The 14,453-nt window shown below is 49.9% G+C and overlaps 1 protein-coding gene across 15 annotated transcripts in view; it reads right to left on the bottom strand.

The window, feature by feature from the left end:
* Window positions 1-14,453, bottom strand: part of SZT2 (SZT2 subunit of KICSTOR complex) — a 62,995-nt gene that overhangs the window by 24,732 nt on the left and 23,810 nt on the right. For 14 of the 15 annotated variants that reach the window (XR_010117677.1, XM_055255511.2, XM_055255510.2 and 11 more), the window contains 17 exons: window positions 11,051-11,182; window positions 10,159-10,300; window positions 9,619-9,725; window positions 6,319-6,529; window positions 5,940-6,110; window positions 5,280-5,514; window positions 4,960-5,089; window positions 4,031-4,173; window positions 3,624-3,776; window positions 3,391-3,505; window positions 2,958-3,175; window positions 1,861-2,076; window positions 1,426-1,504; window positions 1,081-1,175; window positions 647-815; window positions 340-454; window positions 138-251 (listed from right to left, as the gene is read on the bottom strand). Coding sequence is in view for 14 of the 15 variants with exons in the window: in XM_055255511.2 (XP_055111486.1) it covers window positions 138-251; window positions 340-454; window positions 647-815; window positions 1,081-1,175; window positions 1,426-1,504; window positions 1,861-2,076; window positions 2,958-3,175; window positions 3,391-3,505; window positions 3,624-3,776; window positions 4,031-4,173; window positions 4,960-5,089; window positions 5,280-5,514; window positions 5,940-6,110; window positions 6,319-6,529; window positions 9,619-9,725; window positions 10,159-10,300; window positions 11,051-11,182 (2,545 nt within the window). In the remaining variant the exon portion in view is untranslated. The remainder of the gene's footprint in view (window positions 1-137; window positions 252-339; window positions 455-646; window positions 816-1,080; window positions 1,176-1,425; window positions 1,505-1,860; window positions 2,077-2,957; window positions 3,176-3,390; window positions 3,506-3,623; window positions 3,777-4,030; window positions 4,174-4,959; window positions 5,090-5,279; window positions 5,515-5,939; window positions 6,111-6,318; window positions 6,530-9,618; window positions 9,726-10,158; window positions 10,301-11,050; window positions 11,183-14,453) is intronic. The other variant, XM_063627579.1, reaches the window with a different exon arrangement.

Below are 14,453 nucleotides of genomic sequence, written 5' to 3' on the forward strand. Positions count from 1 at the left end.
CTCCTTCAGCCTCATGGGCTCCTCCTGCCCCCGCCACTCATCTGCTCACTTGCTGACCCATCTGTTTGTTATTTTGTAATACTTCCAGGCTTGCTGGCCCTTTAGGTGTGGGGTGAAAGGGTACCAGGTTCACCTACCTCTGGCAAGCAAGAAGAAGAACATCTGGAGCTGCTGGCACTGTGGCAGCAATCCCATTAGGTCAAAATGGAAAGGGATCTCATGGACGCAGGTGTCTCCTCCCTGATCCAATCCTACGAGGGAGGAAAGACAGGACACAGTGAGACCCAGATTACCCTACCCATTCCCCTGCTCCACCAGTGGGCTGCCTGCCCCACTCACCATCAGAGACCCGCGGCTCTGGGGGCAGAGGACCCCATTCCTTGCTCTGGCACAGCTGTGTCAGGTATTCAAAGCTCAGCATGGAACCCATGCAGGCAGCATCCCGTGGATGGAGCTACAGGAAGAACATCAGAGGTCAGGAGTCAACCCCTCTTAGCCCAGGATACCCTGGGTTCCAGCTCTTCAGGAAGCTTCAACAGTCCCAGCCATTCAGAGGGACCAGGAAGCCCACAGACTGCAGTACTCCAAAAGAGATGGCACCCCAATCCAGTGAGAGAGGTGCGGGTACCGTTCTGAGGACACTCACAGCTTGCGGGATCTCAGAATATGTGAGGTCCTGGAGGTGCTTCCAGCTTCCAGGGCCAGGTCCCACTCGCCCATACTGTGGCTCCACCCACACCTCAGTGACCAGATTGAGCTCTGAGTCTCCCTCCAGGGCCTCCACTTCCACATCATTGTCATCATCTGTCGAGAAGCTAAAGGAGGAAGGGTTCTGAGTCCAATGCACAGCCTCATGGCAGGGAGTGAACCTCATAGAGGGAAGGAGGCAGGCACAGAGGACAGCCACGAGTCACACAAGGCCTTCCCAGACCAGCGTCTGCCTGATGAAGCATCTAAACACCGCACCCCTCCCTGACTTTGGGATCAAGATCATCTCAGGATATGGGAGCCAGACCTCTAGGGGATAGTGGGTAGAAGCCTGACTCTGCAGAGGCGGCCCTCACAGATGGCCTGTCTCACCTGTCTTTGGTGGAGGTAGAGTGTGGGGGGAAGAGGATGTACTGGACAACACAGGTGTGCTTCTCTTCAGCTGCAGCCTGCCCTGATGGTTCATTCTGTTGGCAAAATGGGAGATCTTGGGCAAATCCCAGCCAAGGCAGAGATCTGGCCTGGTCTAGCTCTGGCCCTCAGAATTTCAGTTTCCTCACCACATTGTCCTGTGACTACAGCCTCAGACCTTGAGCATCCTCTGGCCACATGGTCCCTGTGAGGCAGTTTCCAGTAGTCCCAACCCAGCTCAGAGGTGAGTGTCCCTGGGATTATGACAGACCTTGGCAGGGAGGTGTCATGGGGGATGGCACGTACCTGAATTGGAAGCTCCAGAACCATGTTGATGATTCCTTCTCCACTACAGGCAAAGTGGAATCCTTCAGAAAGTCGGACTCTGAAGCCCCATAAAGGCCGGGGCAAGGCCAGGATAAGATAAGGGAAGAAGAGACACTGAGTCTACAAGCTCTCCCCAGATACACCCACCTCCCAGCAGTCCTCAGGGAGCCAAGTCTGCTGGTGGCCCTGCTTAGACTGGCAGTCCCTCAGGGTATAACAACTCCAGTGAGGATGAGAGAGGACAGAACAAATTGGGTGATGGGAGGAGACAGGGAGGGCAGTAGCAGATGCTGCTCTATACTTCAGACTGGGAATTAGAGAAGGGAAGTGTGTGCTATAGGCTTTTTGCTAGTGTCCCAGTCTACACTTGCTCTCTCCTTGCCCTGAGTGGCCTGACAGGCTTGGATGACATACTCAGTGAGGATGGAGAGGAGCTGGGCAATGGCACTGAGAGGCAGCGCAGGGGCCAGTCCTGACGGGACACTCCAAAGCCAGCGCTGATGGTAGAGGTAGCGGGATAGTGACGCCAGGCTAGAAGAGGCTGAGCGGCCTGACACCAAGGGCAGTGGACCTGGTGGCTCCAGTGTCAGCAAGAAGGGTGCCCGGTAGTCCAAGGGTAGCTTCTCATACCTAGGAAATGGGACAACTCCCCAGCGATCTCTCTCATCCCCGGCTAAGCCATGCCCTTTCACACCTCTGTATTACTCATACCCCGCTAAGCCACGCCCTTCACACCTCTGTACCACTCATACCCGGCTAAGTCACACCCTTCCACACCTCTGTACCACTCATACCTGGCTAAGCCACACCCTTCCACACCTCTGTACCACTCATACCCGGCTAAGCCAAGCCCTTCACCTCTGTACCACTCATAGCCGGCTAAGCCATGCCCTTCACACCTCTGTACCACTCATACCCAGCTAAGCCACGCCCTTCACACCTCTGTACCACTCATACCCTGCTAAGCCACACCCTTCACACCTCTGAACCACTCATACCCTGCTAAGCTACACCCTTCACACCTCTGTACCACTCATACCCGGCTAAGCCACACCCTTCACACCTCTGTACCACTCATACCCTGCTAAGCCACGCCCTTCACACTTCTGTACCACTCATACCCGGCTAAGCCACACCCTTCCACACCTCTGCACCACTCATACCTGGCTAAGCCATGCCCTTCCACATCCCTTACCACTCATATCCCCCTAAGCCACACCCTTCCACACCTCTGACCTACTCATTCCTTGCTAAGCCACGCCCTTCCACACCTCGGTACCACTCATACCCCGCTAAGCCACACCCTTCTGCAACTCTGTACCACTCATACCCCGCTAGGCCAGACTCACACCGGGCTAAGCCATGCCCTTCCACACTTCTGTACTACTAATATCCTGCTAAGCCATGCCCTTCCACACCTCGGTACCACTCATACCCCACTAAGCCACACCCTTCCACACCTCTATACCACTCATACCCTAAGCCATGCCCTTCCACACCTCTGTACCAACCTGATGAGCAGTTTGTCCAGTGGCTTATGCAGGACCACAAGGCAGGGCCGGTCAGACAGGGCCTGCTGTGGCCCCAGCACTGGGGGTGACTTGGAGGGAGAGCTGCCCCCACCAGCGCCCCCTAGCCCTTTTCGTTTCACCTTGGGCGTTGGCTCCTTGCTTTGTACCCGGTGGGGGAAACGCAGCCGCAGGATCTCTTCCCTCAAGCCTGACACAATCTGAGGGGAACATGTGGTCATATCCTCTTACTCCCATCTCCTACAGGTCTGGGAGAAGGGGCTCACAGACAAAGTGAGACACAGCCCTCTTCTCCAGGTCCTCCTTGGTCTGGGGGCTCCTCCCTCTATTAGACCTGGCCCTGTGGGGTTTGGGGAGAGGGAGCTAGTCTACACCCTAGGACTCCTTGGTCAGAGTCAGTCAGGGCCCAGCTCACCTTGTGCCGGGCAGGTGCTGGTGTGCCAATGGGAAAACCCAGGCGAAGAACCATGCATGGGGCCTTGGAAATGATACGGACCATGTAGAAGGAATTGGGGGGCTGGTCTGGGGCACTGGGGAGAAATGGGAGTCAGTGAGCAGCCCAAGGTTGGTAGGAAGTAGGAGTGAGGTCTGGGGTTAGAGGGAGACGTGGGATGAGGTGGGGGGGTGAAGGGACATCACTTTGCCCACCTGGAAAGCAGCTTGACATAAGAATAGCCCTCGACTAGTACGAAGCTGCTCCAGTCCCGAAGCAGAGAGGTCAGGGAGGAGTGGGAGATCCTGCACTGGATAGTGCTGTAGCGCCCATTGCTGCCCGGGGTGTGCAAGTGCTTGGGGATTGGTCTAGGAAGAGGGGTGAGGACTGAGGTTAGACCTCCCCGCCCCAGTCTTGGAGAAAAGGAATAGACTACTATCACTCTCTTCTAGGCCTTGCCTGAGGTTATGGGGACTGAAGAACAGGGAGGCAAGTAAAAGGCTGTAGTTTTTCCTTGGCCACAGTAGGTAAGAGCTCATCTGCTGCTCCCCTTCCCATCATTCCCTATCCCCCTGACCCCGATACTCCACCCCAACTATGGCCCAGCCCTAAGGGCACCCACGTGTCGTGCTCCAGGATTAGCACCAGGCGATGCATGTGCAGCCATCGCTGCCAGGAATTTGCATCCATGGACAGCACTGGCTTCCAGTAGGCAGCAAACTGGGCATGGGATGAGTCAGAACCACTGGGCTGGAGGGAGAGCACCTGAGGACAGGAAGGACAGCACTATAGGAGCATTTGTAGAGGACCAGGGTACAAACTCCAAAGAGCAAACAAAACCATGAGTGGACTCCGTTCAGAGTCAGAGACAGCAGTGGTTTAAGGCTACAGCCCAGCCTGAAGCACAGGCAAAAACTGTTTCTGCTATGAAGGCTAGATTTGGATGACTGGGCCCAGGGACAGACTGTGTAGCCCTTTAAAGCTGAATCCAGGAGAAGGATGGAACCATGAGCCCAGCTTATGTCACCGACTTGGGAGAAAAGCCCCTAAATGGTGGCAGGACCTCATGATGTGGCCACTCCACACTAGCATAAGCCACCTGCCCGTCAGTGTTAGGGTGACAGCATGGACTGAGTGTGGAGATAGCACAGGACCAAGGAAGCTGTGGTCTTCAGGGAGTACACAGTTCATGGTGGCTGGTGGTGGATGCACACAGGTGAAGGTGGCTGGAGGAGCCAGAGTATGCCACATGGAGATGGGGGCAAGGGCTCACGGTCTGCTGGGACTGGGATACCACCACCTAGACACTGTGTGAGTCTTTGCCTCTGCCACCTGTGCTCTGTTCAGGACAGCCTGTCTGTATAGATCCTCCTCTTCCCTGGGGCCTTAGGGTGAGGGAGAAGAGAAGCTCTCAAGGTTAAAGCTTGGGCTTCTGGCTTAGGTGCCTTAGACGTGAGACAGAAAGGAATAGAAGGTGGTGGTCCTGGGCTCCAGATGCTGTGCAACCCAAGTTGGCATGAAATGGGGCTACTACACTTCAGAGCTACTCACCGGGGTGGTGGAGCCTGGAGGGATGTAGAAGAGTGGCACTCCGCTCTTGGTGCTGTCAGGAAGTGTGAAATGCTCAGGCACTGAGGAGAAGGACTGAAGGTGGGCAAGCATCTGGTCTGTCTGGTTGATGCTGTAGAATAAGGGCCAGGCCTGAGCCATATCTGACTCTGCTGGGTGCAGATGAGGGGAGCCTTAGGGGGACATGGGACCCTGGATATAAGCCTGGTTCTCTGGGTGATGCTCCCCAGCTCCCACTTTCGCAAATCTGTCCCTACACACAACAAATGGGGCAGCACTCATTGAGTGATGACTTCACTGACCTCTGCAGCGTGTTCCAGAAACGCCGGATAACATGGGTACGATACAATGAACGAATGGGCTGCCTTAGTGCACAGGACACATCATGCAAAATGTCGTAGCCGCCTTCCATCGTCACTTCCACCCGTGTTACTCGAGGGCCCTCAGGCTCCAGGGGCCAGGGTGCCATAGCCACATACTCAATGCGCATATTGTGTTTCCACAGCAGCACCAGCTTTACCTCCAATTGGGACCCTCCTTAGGGAGAAGCGGGAGGGCCAGTTAGGAGAAGGCATAGGACTCTAGGCCTGGGATGGAGTTCTATCTGAAACCCCCACCTACTTCATGGAACCTAGCCCTGCCAAAGGTTCCAAGCACGGTTCCACAGGTTTCAGGCCGAGAGCTGGCCAACTGACACAAACACAAGTTTGTAGAAACAATCCGAAAACCAGGCCAAGTTCATGACCCTATACCACCCTCAGCTGGTTCACCTTGGGCAAAAGGAGATAGAATTGGGAAGCTCTATGCTAAGAGAATCAAGCCCTGATGACAATTCAAAACCCACTGTCTCAAGCGATAAGGTCTTCACTGTGACACTCTTTCATGTGTGATACATGTGGGTCTTCCCACACACAAATTCTTGAGAGATCTGTGGGATTACAGCAGGGCTTAATGACCCTTACCTTTGGCCAGTGTGACCTCTCGGACACTGTAGCCCTCTCGAAGCCGCACGGACACGGTGCTGACCAAGTCGGCTGGCACCTCCTTCTCAGTGTGCTTCTTCCGGCGCAAGGCCAGGGCAGGATTGCTGCTTGCAGAGACCAGGTGCTCATTAAATAGGCGGTGCTGAGAGCCTGGAAGACCAGTGGAGATGGGGAAGGAGAAACTGGTTATCTGCCAACTGACAGATCTGTAGGGGGAAGGGGCTATGCTGAAATCACTGTGAGGTAACAGTGCCAGCAGAGCCAGCCCCAGTTACACTTTCAGTCCTCCAGGGCCCCATGATCTCTGGGCCCATTCTATATTCCCTCCTTCCCACACCCACCTCAGTGTGCCTCTCACCACAGTAATATTCAGGGTTCAGTGCTTCCCCACTGCGCAGGAAGGAATAGAGGAGAAATGCCCGGTGGTAGACAGTCAGACCCAGGTTGCCTGGCTCCGGCTCAGGACAAGTGGACAGGTAGGAACCAAATGTTGCCATTGCGATGAACTTCATTAATTCCACATTGGGCACATGGCCAAAACTGCAGTCATAAGAGTAAACTCCTCCCACCTGGAAAAAGTGAGCAACTGAAGACCTAGCTCTGACAGAGGCATAGGAGAAGGAAGAACAGGAGAGAAAGAGACTGGGCTAGGTGGCTGCTCCCATTCCTTGGACCACAGAGTGGGAAGTAGGCCAGTGTTTTCCCAGGACAGACCACTGTCTGTGTCTTTCCTTCCTTAAGCCCTTCTGTCTGATGCCCATGCTAACCGGCCACAGCATCATCCTCTTTGCTTCCTCCTCGATACCTAATGGCTCACCACCTCCTTCACTAAAGATTTTGGCAACTGGTTCACTGACTTCCTGTCATCATCCTGAGAGACTTCAACACTTCTCAACCTTTAGGGTGTATGAAAAACACCTGGGGATTTTGTTAAAATGCAGTAGGTCTGGGGTGGGGCCTGAGATTCTGCATTTCAAACAAGCTTTCTGCTGGTCTGTGGACTACATTTTGAATACAATAGCTGTAGGCGGGAAATTAGCAAACTACATATACCCTGAGGGCCAAATCTAGTCCATCACCTATTTTTGTGAATCGAGTTTTATTGGAACACAGCCACACACATTCATTTTGTATTGTCTGTGGCTGCTTTCATGCTTTAACAGCAGAGCTGAGTAGCTGTGACGGACCAAGTGGCCCACAAGGCTTAAAGATTGACTGGCCTTTGCAGAAAGTGTTTGCAGACCTGCTCCAGATTACTCATTCAAGTCTCTGCCCTCTCAGTTCCTTAACTCTCATCTCCAGTAACTTTCTCTATTACATTCACCTGCCTATAGGCTACACGCTGGCTCTTGGCTTCAGGTGGAACAAATTCATCTTTGCAATTTCAAATTGCCATAACCTACTGATTACATACAGCACTATTCCCATAGCTTCCTCCCACCCTCCTCCTGCTGCTGCTCTTTGACCTCACTGAGACTGCCAGGCCTTGAACCTCTGCTCTCTCCAAATCTATCCACATTGTCCTGACCCTCCTTTCTTGACCCAGCTTGGACCCTACGTTCAGACAACTTCATAAGCATCGCTCTCAAATCCCTGGCCCTCTTCACTCTCATCTGCTTCTTTGAAACCCCAACTAGGATGACAGCCTTTATTCTTGGCCAGTGGTGCCCAAACAGAGAAAACTGACAGTTGTGTAGGTTGGCACCACATCAAAACATATGACACCCAACTCAGCTAGTCCTTCAGGGCAGTCCTCAATACTGTTCCTTCTTCCCAACTCTGGCCTCTCTTCCTTACAGTACTCGGCTTCACCTTTTACTTCAGAGAGAAATCGGAGGCCCTTCGCAGACATCTTCACTTCTACTTTCTATTTTCAAAGAAAGAAACGACACTTCCCTGCTCCAAAAGAATCCCTCAATCTGTTTCTTAAGACAATGCCCTCCTGTCAGTTTAGAGACTTTACTCCACCAGCCTCCCTTTTCCTTCCTTTATTTTCAAACTCTTCTTCACTATAGATCCTTAGAAACATGCTTAAGTCTCTAGCTTTAAAAAGAAAACAAAACACTCCTTTACCCTGTACTTCCCTTTGGTTACCATTCTCTCTCTTGCTCTGCTCTTGATCTCAACAGCCAAATTTCTTGTGTTAACACTTGTCCCTATTTCCTTCCTTCTATCCACTCTTCAATCCCCTCACCACCTCTTCACTAAAATGGCTCTGAAAAAGATCCCCGTGACCTCCTAATCACCGAATCCAAAGGGCACTTTTCATTCCTCATTTTACTTGATCTTTTTGTTACTTCTCACAGTGTAGTTACCATTGTGAGAGGCAGCAGAAAGATCAAGTAAAATTTTCTTCCAAAAATTCTGACTTCTCTGACACCACAATCTTCTGGTTCCTGGCTGATTCTTCATTCCTTGCTGGTCCCTCTTCCTATGAAAGACCTTGAACACTGGTGTTCCCAAAGTTCTTCCTGGACCCTCTTCTGTTCTCAATTACCATCTGTACCCTGATAAATCTTAAATCTCTACCTCTCAAGCAGTGTTTGTCTCCTGAATATCAGGATCTGTGTATTCAACTGCTACCTGCTACCAATAGCAGCCATTTCTTAAGTGATTATGTACAATGCTACATACTTTAAATGCATCTCACCTCCCAGTGAGATAAGTACTTTTACAATCTCCATTTACAAATGAATCTGACCTAGAGGTGAAGTGAGGTTCCCAATGTCACACAGTTAGTAAGTGCAGTCAGGATTTAGACCAGCATGCCTAACTCCAAAGGTGATGTTCTTAACTGTCTGTGTTGAACCACAGGCACCTCAAACACAACATACACAAACTTGCATTCATCATCTTATCCTCACTCTACCACAACTGCTTCTCTTCCTTTTGCTCTGCTGCTACCCAGTCATCACTGGAGTCAGACTTGGAGACACCTTTAAGCCCTCTTCTCTCTCATCTCCTACCCCCATCTTGCTAATCATGAAGTCAAGTTGACTCCGCCTCTTCATTTTTCTCAATCCTCCTACCCCTAATTTAAGCCCTGATCCTCTCACTGCAATTAGTAGCCTCCCCGACTTTCCCCCGTCCTTCACCCAGCAGCAAGAGTGACCTTTATAAAACATAAACCCAACTAATGACTTTCCTTCTATCTATCTGCATCACCCACAGAATTATGCTAAACCTCATTAATAAAGCAGAACCAGATTTTCATGTTCTGGCCTGTGCCTACCCCTTCAGCCTTGTTTCCCATAGCTTTTTACCTCCTTCCCTACAGTCCATCAATCCAAATTAGCTGCAGTCCCTGACTATGCCTTTTCCCCCTTTGGTTAAGCTAGTTTGAGCGGAGTTTTCTGACCCTTGCACTCAAAACAATAATGACTAATCTACAGGTGGAGGTGGGACTGGAAATGACTGTCAGATTTCAAATTCTGCATTCTTTTTGCTTAACAGCTATTTCCAAAATCCTAAGGAAAGAGGAAAAAAATGGGAGTCCTCTCCCACCATGCTACCTACCTTCTAGACATGACTCCTTCCCCCCATATAACTAAGTAATTGACTTTACCTGGGAAATCATTGCCTGTAAGAAAGTAATCAGCCATCCCAACTTTGTGTGAGATATTCCATTTCTCTCTTGTCCTTTCTAAAAAGTCCTCACCTGGACAAAGGAACAAGCCACAGTGCCACTGCGAAGCTGGTTCAGCAGCGTCTCACAGACAGCAACATCAGGTACACTGGTCACCCCATCGGTGATCACGATAATCCCTGGGGCAGGAAACACCAGATCAGACCTGGAGACACTGGCCAGACCAAAGTCACAGGGAGACGCCCAACTGACAGGGTCCTTAAGGGCTCAATGTCTTCCCACCAATGTGGGCAGTTTCATAAACTGTGAAGTTTTATAAACTTCAAACACCTTTCCTTCTCCCTTACCCTCCTGCTTCTTCCTCTTGAGTGCCAGATCATAACCTCCTCTAAGTGATATCCTTGGAGCTCTACTCCTTCTAGGGTCTCTGATGGTTGTCAGAGCCGAGGGTTCCTGATACACACTAATACAGACTTACATTTTGCAAACAAGGAAACAGATCCTCTTCCCTGGGGCCCACTGATTCCCTCGAACTGCTATCTTTGTTAGCAGTCAGCCCCACCCTTCCTGTATGCTTGCTTCCCCAGTCCCACCAATATTCCTTCTACTGACCTGCACTAGAGTTTGAGGGTAGTAACTGCAGCGCCAAGATGCCCTGACGAATCATACTGACCAGCCCCAGATCAGCTGTCACCATGGAGACGCCTACCTTCCGGCCCAGTAGGTCCCCTGAGTCTGGGGACTGGTCTTCTGCCTGCCCCAAGTTACAGAAAAGACAGAATGGGGCAGATGGCATTGCTGCCCCATCCATAGCAAAGCCAGAATTTACAGCCCAGCACTTCTCAGGCCAGACAGGCCGAATCCTGTGAGAACCTCAATTCCCCTACTATGCGGCTGAGTCTTGACTGTGCTCCCTCCCTGTGTGTGCTCAGATACTGAACCTCAGAGGTGAAGGGAGTTCGGCACCAGGTGAAGCTTCAGACTGTACTGAAGTAGGGCTTCTCCATCTTTTGCCAAGAAGGGCCCCTTTCCAAATTTTTCCATCACTGTTACGAAATATTTTATACCTCAATCAAATTACATGACCAGTCATCAGGCACACAGAACTGCCATTTGCCTGGCTACTTCTGGGGTACCCAAAGGGATGAGACAGGGAAGTCTAGTGGGCCCAGACAGCTTTATCCCTCATTGTACAAAATGCTACCTAGAGGTCAGAGCCACGCACAATCACCTTCTCAGATCCACTGGAGGAGAAGATCTGGGGCTAAAAAAAAAATGCAAACAAATGGATTTCACATTTTCTCCCTGAAAGAATCTGTGTTTTGGGGAGTATATCTGAGTCCTGCTCCAACAGGGAGCGTGTCATGAGCATGCCTATCCTTGTCTCACTTTGCCCCAGTTCTTAGCCCTTTTTTGCCCTATTTGGACTATTCCTCCTCTCTGCCCTCTGTTCTTAGCTGCTCCTCTTTCTAAGTTGCCTCTGCCCACTTTCTCTCTTACATACCTGGCTCTGGGGATCGTACTGCTGCTGCAGCATGGTGGCCACCTTATCTTCAAAGAGGCAGAGCTGCTCATATATCTGCTGCAGGAACACCTCCCGCTGGGAAGGGTCCAAGAGGCAGCCCTGTACCAGCACCTAAGAAGCACAAGGGAAAGACTGAGACACGACGGTCAGGGTGGCACAGACCACCACACTTCTGCTCTGTTTATTCTCCATAGCTCCATCTAGGCGATCCTGACTTCCTACCCAACCAGGGTCTTAAGGTATGACTCCACAGCCAATTTCCCCCTTATCCAATCTCCATCAGTCCTCAGCCCAGGTCCCCAGTCATTAGTCATCTTTATCTGGGGTCACAACTTCCCTCTGCTTAGGGTCCTCCACACTGGGCTTCCCCAACCCCCCACATGGGGGCACCATAAGATCTTCTATTAATAGCTTCTTCTACCTTGGCCTACAGGATGTCTTATGAGCTGCCCCTCCTCAGCCTGGCAAAGCCTTTTTTATTCTCATACTTTTTAATGCTTTTTTATTTCTAAGCATACTGACCAGCCCAAGATCAGCTGTCACCATGGAGACTCCTACCTCCTGTACACACAGAGGCTATTCTGGACCTTTTCGATTTTACAAAAATTAGCTGGGCATGGTGGTGGGCACCTGTAATCCCAGCTACTCGGGAGGCTGAGGCAAGAGAATTGCTTAACCGGGACCTGGAAGGCGGAGGTTGCAGTGAGCAGAGATCACACCACTGCACTCCAGCCTGGGCTACAGAGCGAGACTGTATAAAAAAATTTTTTTTTATAAATTTTTGTGGCTACATAGGTGTATATATTTATGGAGCACGAGATATTTTGATACAGGAATACAATGTGTAACAATTACATCATGGTAAATGGGGTATCCACCACTTCAAGTTTTTTTGTTTGTTTGTTTTTTGAGACAGAGCCTTGCTCTGTCGCCCAGGCTAGAGTGCAGGTGCGATCTTAGCTCACTGCAACCTTCACCTCCCGGGTTCAAGCGATTCTTGTGCTCAGCCTTTCTCAGCTGGGATTACAGGCATGGGCCACCACACCCAGCTAATTTTTGTATTTTTAGTAGAGACGGGGTTTCACCATGTTGGCCAGGCTGGTCTCAAACTCCTGGCCTCAAGTGATCCACCCACCTCAGCCTCCCAAAGTGCTGCGATTACAGGCATGAGTCACCATGCCTAGCCCACCTTAGGCATTTATCCTATTTTTTGTGTTACAAATAATCCAATTTTACTCTTTTAGTTATTTTTAAATGTACAATAAATTACTGTTGACTGTAGTCAGTCTACTGTGCTATCAAGTACTAGATCTTATTCATTCTTTCTAACTCTATTTTCGTACCCATTAACCATCTCCCCTTCCACCTCCCCCAGCTACCCTTCCCAGCCTTTGGTAACCATCGTTCCACTCTCCATCTTCATTAGTTCAATTGTTTTAATTTTTAGCTCTCACAAATAAGTAACATGCCAAGTTTGTCTTTCTGTGCCTGGCTTATTTCACTCAACATAATGTCCTCCAGTTCCATCCATGTCGTTGCAAATGACAGGATCTCATTCTTTTTTATGGCTGAATAGTATTCCATTGTGTGTATGTACCACATTTTCTTTATCCATTCATCTGTCAATGAACACTGAGGCTGCTTCCAGATCTTGTCTATTGTGAATAGTGCTGTAATAAACATGGGAGTGCAGGTATCTCTTCCATATACTGATTTCCTTTCTTTTGGGTATACACCTAGGAGTGAGGATTGCTAGATCATATGGTAGCTCTATTTTCAGTTTTGTTTTGTTTTGTTTTTTGTTTGAGATGGAGTCTCGCTCTGTAACCCAGGCTGGAGTGCAGTGGCACTATCTCGACTCACTGCAATCTCCGCCTCCCAGATTCAAGCAATTCTCTGCCTAGGCTCCCGAGTAGCTGGGATTACAGGCATCCGCCACCACACCCGGCTAATTTTTGTATTTTTAGTAGAGACGAGGTTTCACCATGTTGGCCAGGCTGGTCTCAAACTCCTGACCTTGTGATCCACCCACCTCGGCCTCCCAAAGTGCTGGGATTAAAGGTGTGAGCCACCGCGCCCAGCCTATTTTGTTTTTTGAGGAACCTCCAAACTGTTCCTCATAGTGGTTGTACTAATTTACATTTCTACCAAGAGTGCACAAGGTTACCTTTTCTCCACATCCTCACCAGCATTTGTTATTGCTTGACTTTTGGATAAAAACCATTTTAACTAGGGTGAAAGGATATCTCATTGTAGTTTTTATTTGCATTTCTCTGATGATCAATGATGTTGAACACTTTTTCATATACCAGTTTGCCATATGTATGCCTTCTTTTGAGAAATGTCTATTGAGATCTTTTTTAAGAAATAAAAAAAATCCCATTTTAAAATCAGATTATTAGATTTTTTTTTTCTTATAGAGTTGTTTGAGCTCCTTATATATTCTGGTAATTAATCCCTTGTCAGATGGGTGGTTTGCAAATATTTTCTCCCATTCTGTAGTTGTTTCATTTGTTGATTGTTTCCTTTGCTATACAGAAGCTTTTTAACTTGATGTGATCCTATTTGTCCATTTTTGCTTTGCATGCTTGTGCTTGTGGGGTATTATCAAGAAATCTTTGAGCCAAGCACAGTGGTTCACATCTGTAATCCCAGCACTTTGGGAGGCCAAGGTGGGAAGATCGCTTGAGCCCAGGAGCTAGAGACCAGCTTGATAGAGACCTCATCTCCACAAAAAAAAACTAAAAATTAGCTAAGTGTGGTGAAATGCACCTGTGGTCTCAACTACTCAGGAGTCTGAGGGTGGAGAATCACTTGAGCCCAAGAGATCAAGGCTGCAGTGAGCTGTGTTCACACCACTGCACTCCAGCCCAGGCAACACAGCGAGACCTTCCATGGAGAACACAGCCAGTACCAGAGTTTATGCAGAGGGTGGGTGAAGCTGTTGATCTCTTTACAATCTGCACAGCCTATTGTGGGTATTTCTGGGCAGGCAGTTCCTTTGCCTGTTTCAGGAGAGGTTTACTGATTTGGGGCTTATATGCCAGGTCTTTGGTTTGGGTCTCATTTTAAGGGTTGTTTGGGGGCTGGGTGGTTGGCCTTACATGGGAAGCGGATAGACGGTGGATGAAGTTGCCAGGTGCGGTGGCTCACGCCTGTAATCCCGGCACTTTGGGAGGCCGAGGCGGGCAAATCATGAGGTCAAGAGTTCGAGACCAGCCTGGCCAACATGGTAAAACCCCGTCTCTACTTAAAATACAAAACATTAGCTGGGTGTAGTGGCAGATGCCTGTAATCCCAGGTACTCGGGAGGCTGAGGCAGGAGAATTGCTTGAACCCGAGAGGCGGAGGTTGCAATGAACCAAGATCATGCCACTGCATT

The sequence above is a fragment of the Symphalangus syndactylus genome, chromosome 12 (assembly GCF_028878055.3).
Source record: "Symphalangus syndactylus isolate Jambi chromosome 12, NHGRI_mSymSyn1-v2.1_pri, whole genome shotgun sequence".
Classification (NCBI taxonomy): domain Eukaryota; kingdom Metazoa; phylum Chordata; class Mammalia; order Primates; family Hylobatidae; genus Symphalangus; species Symphalangus syndactylus.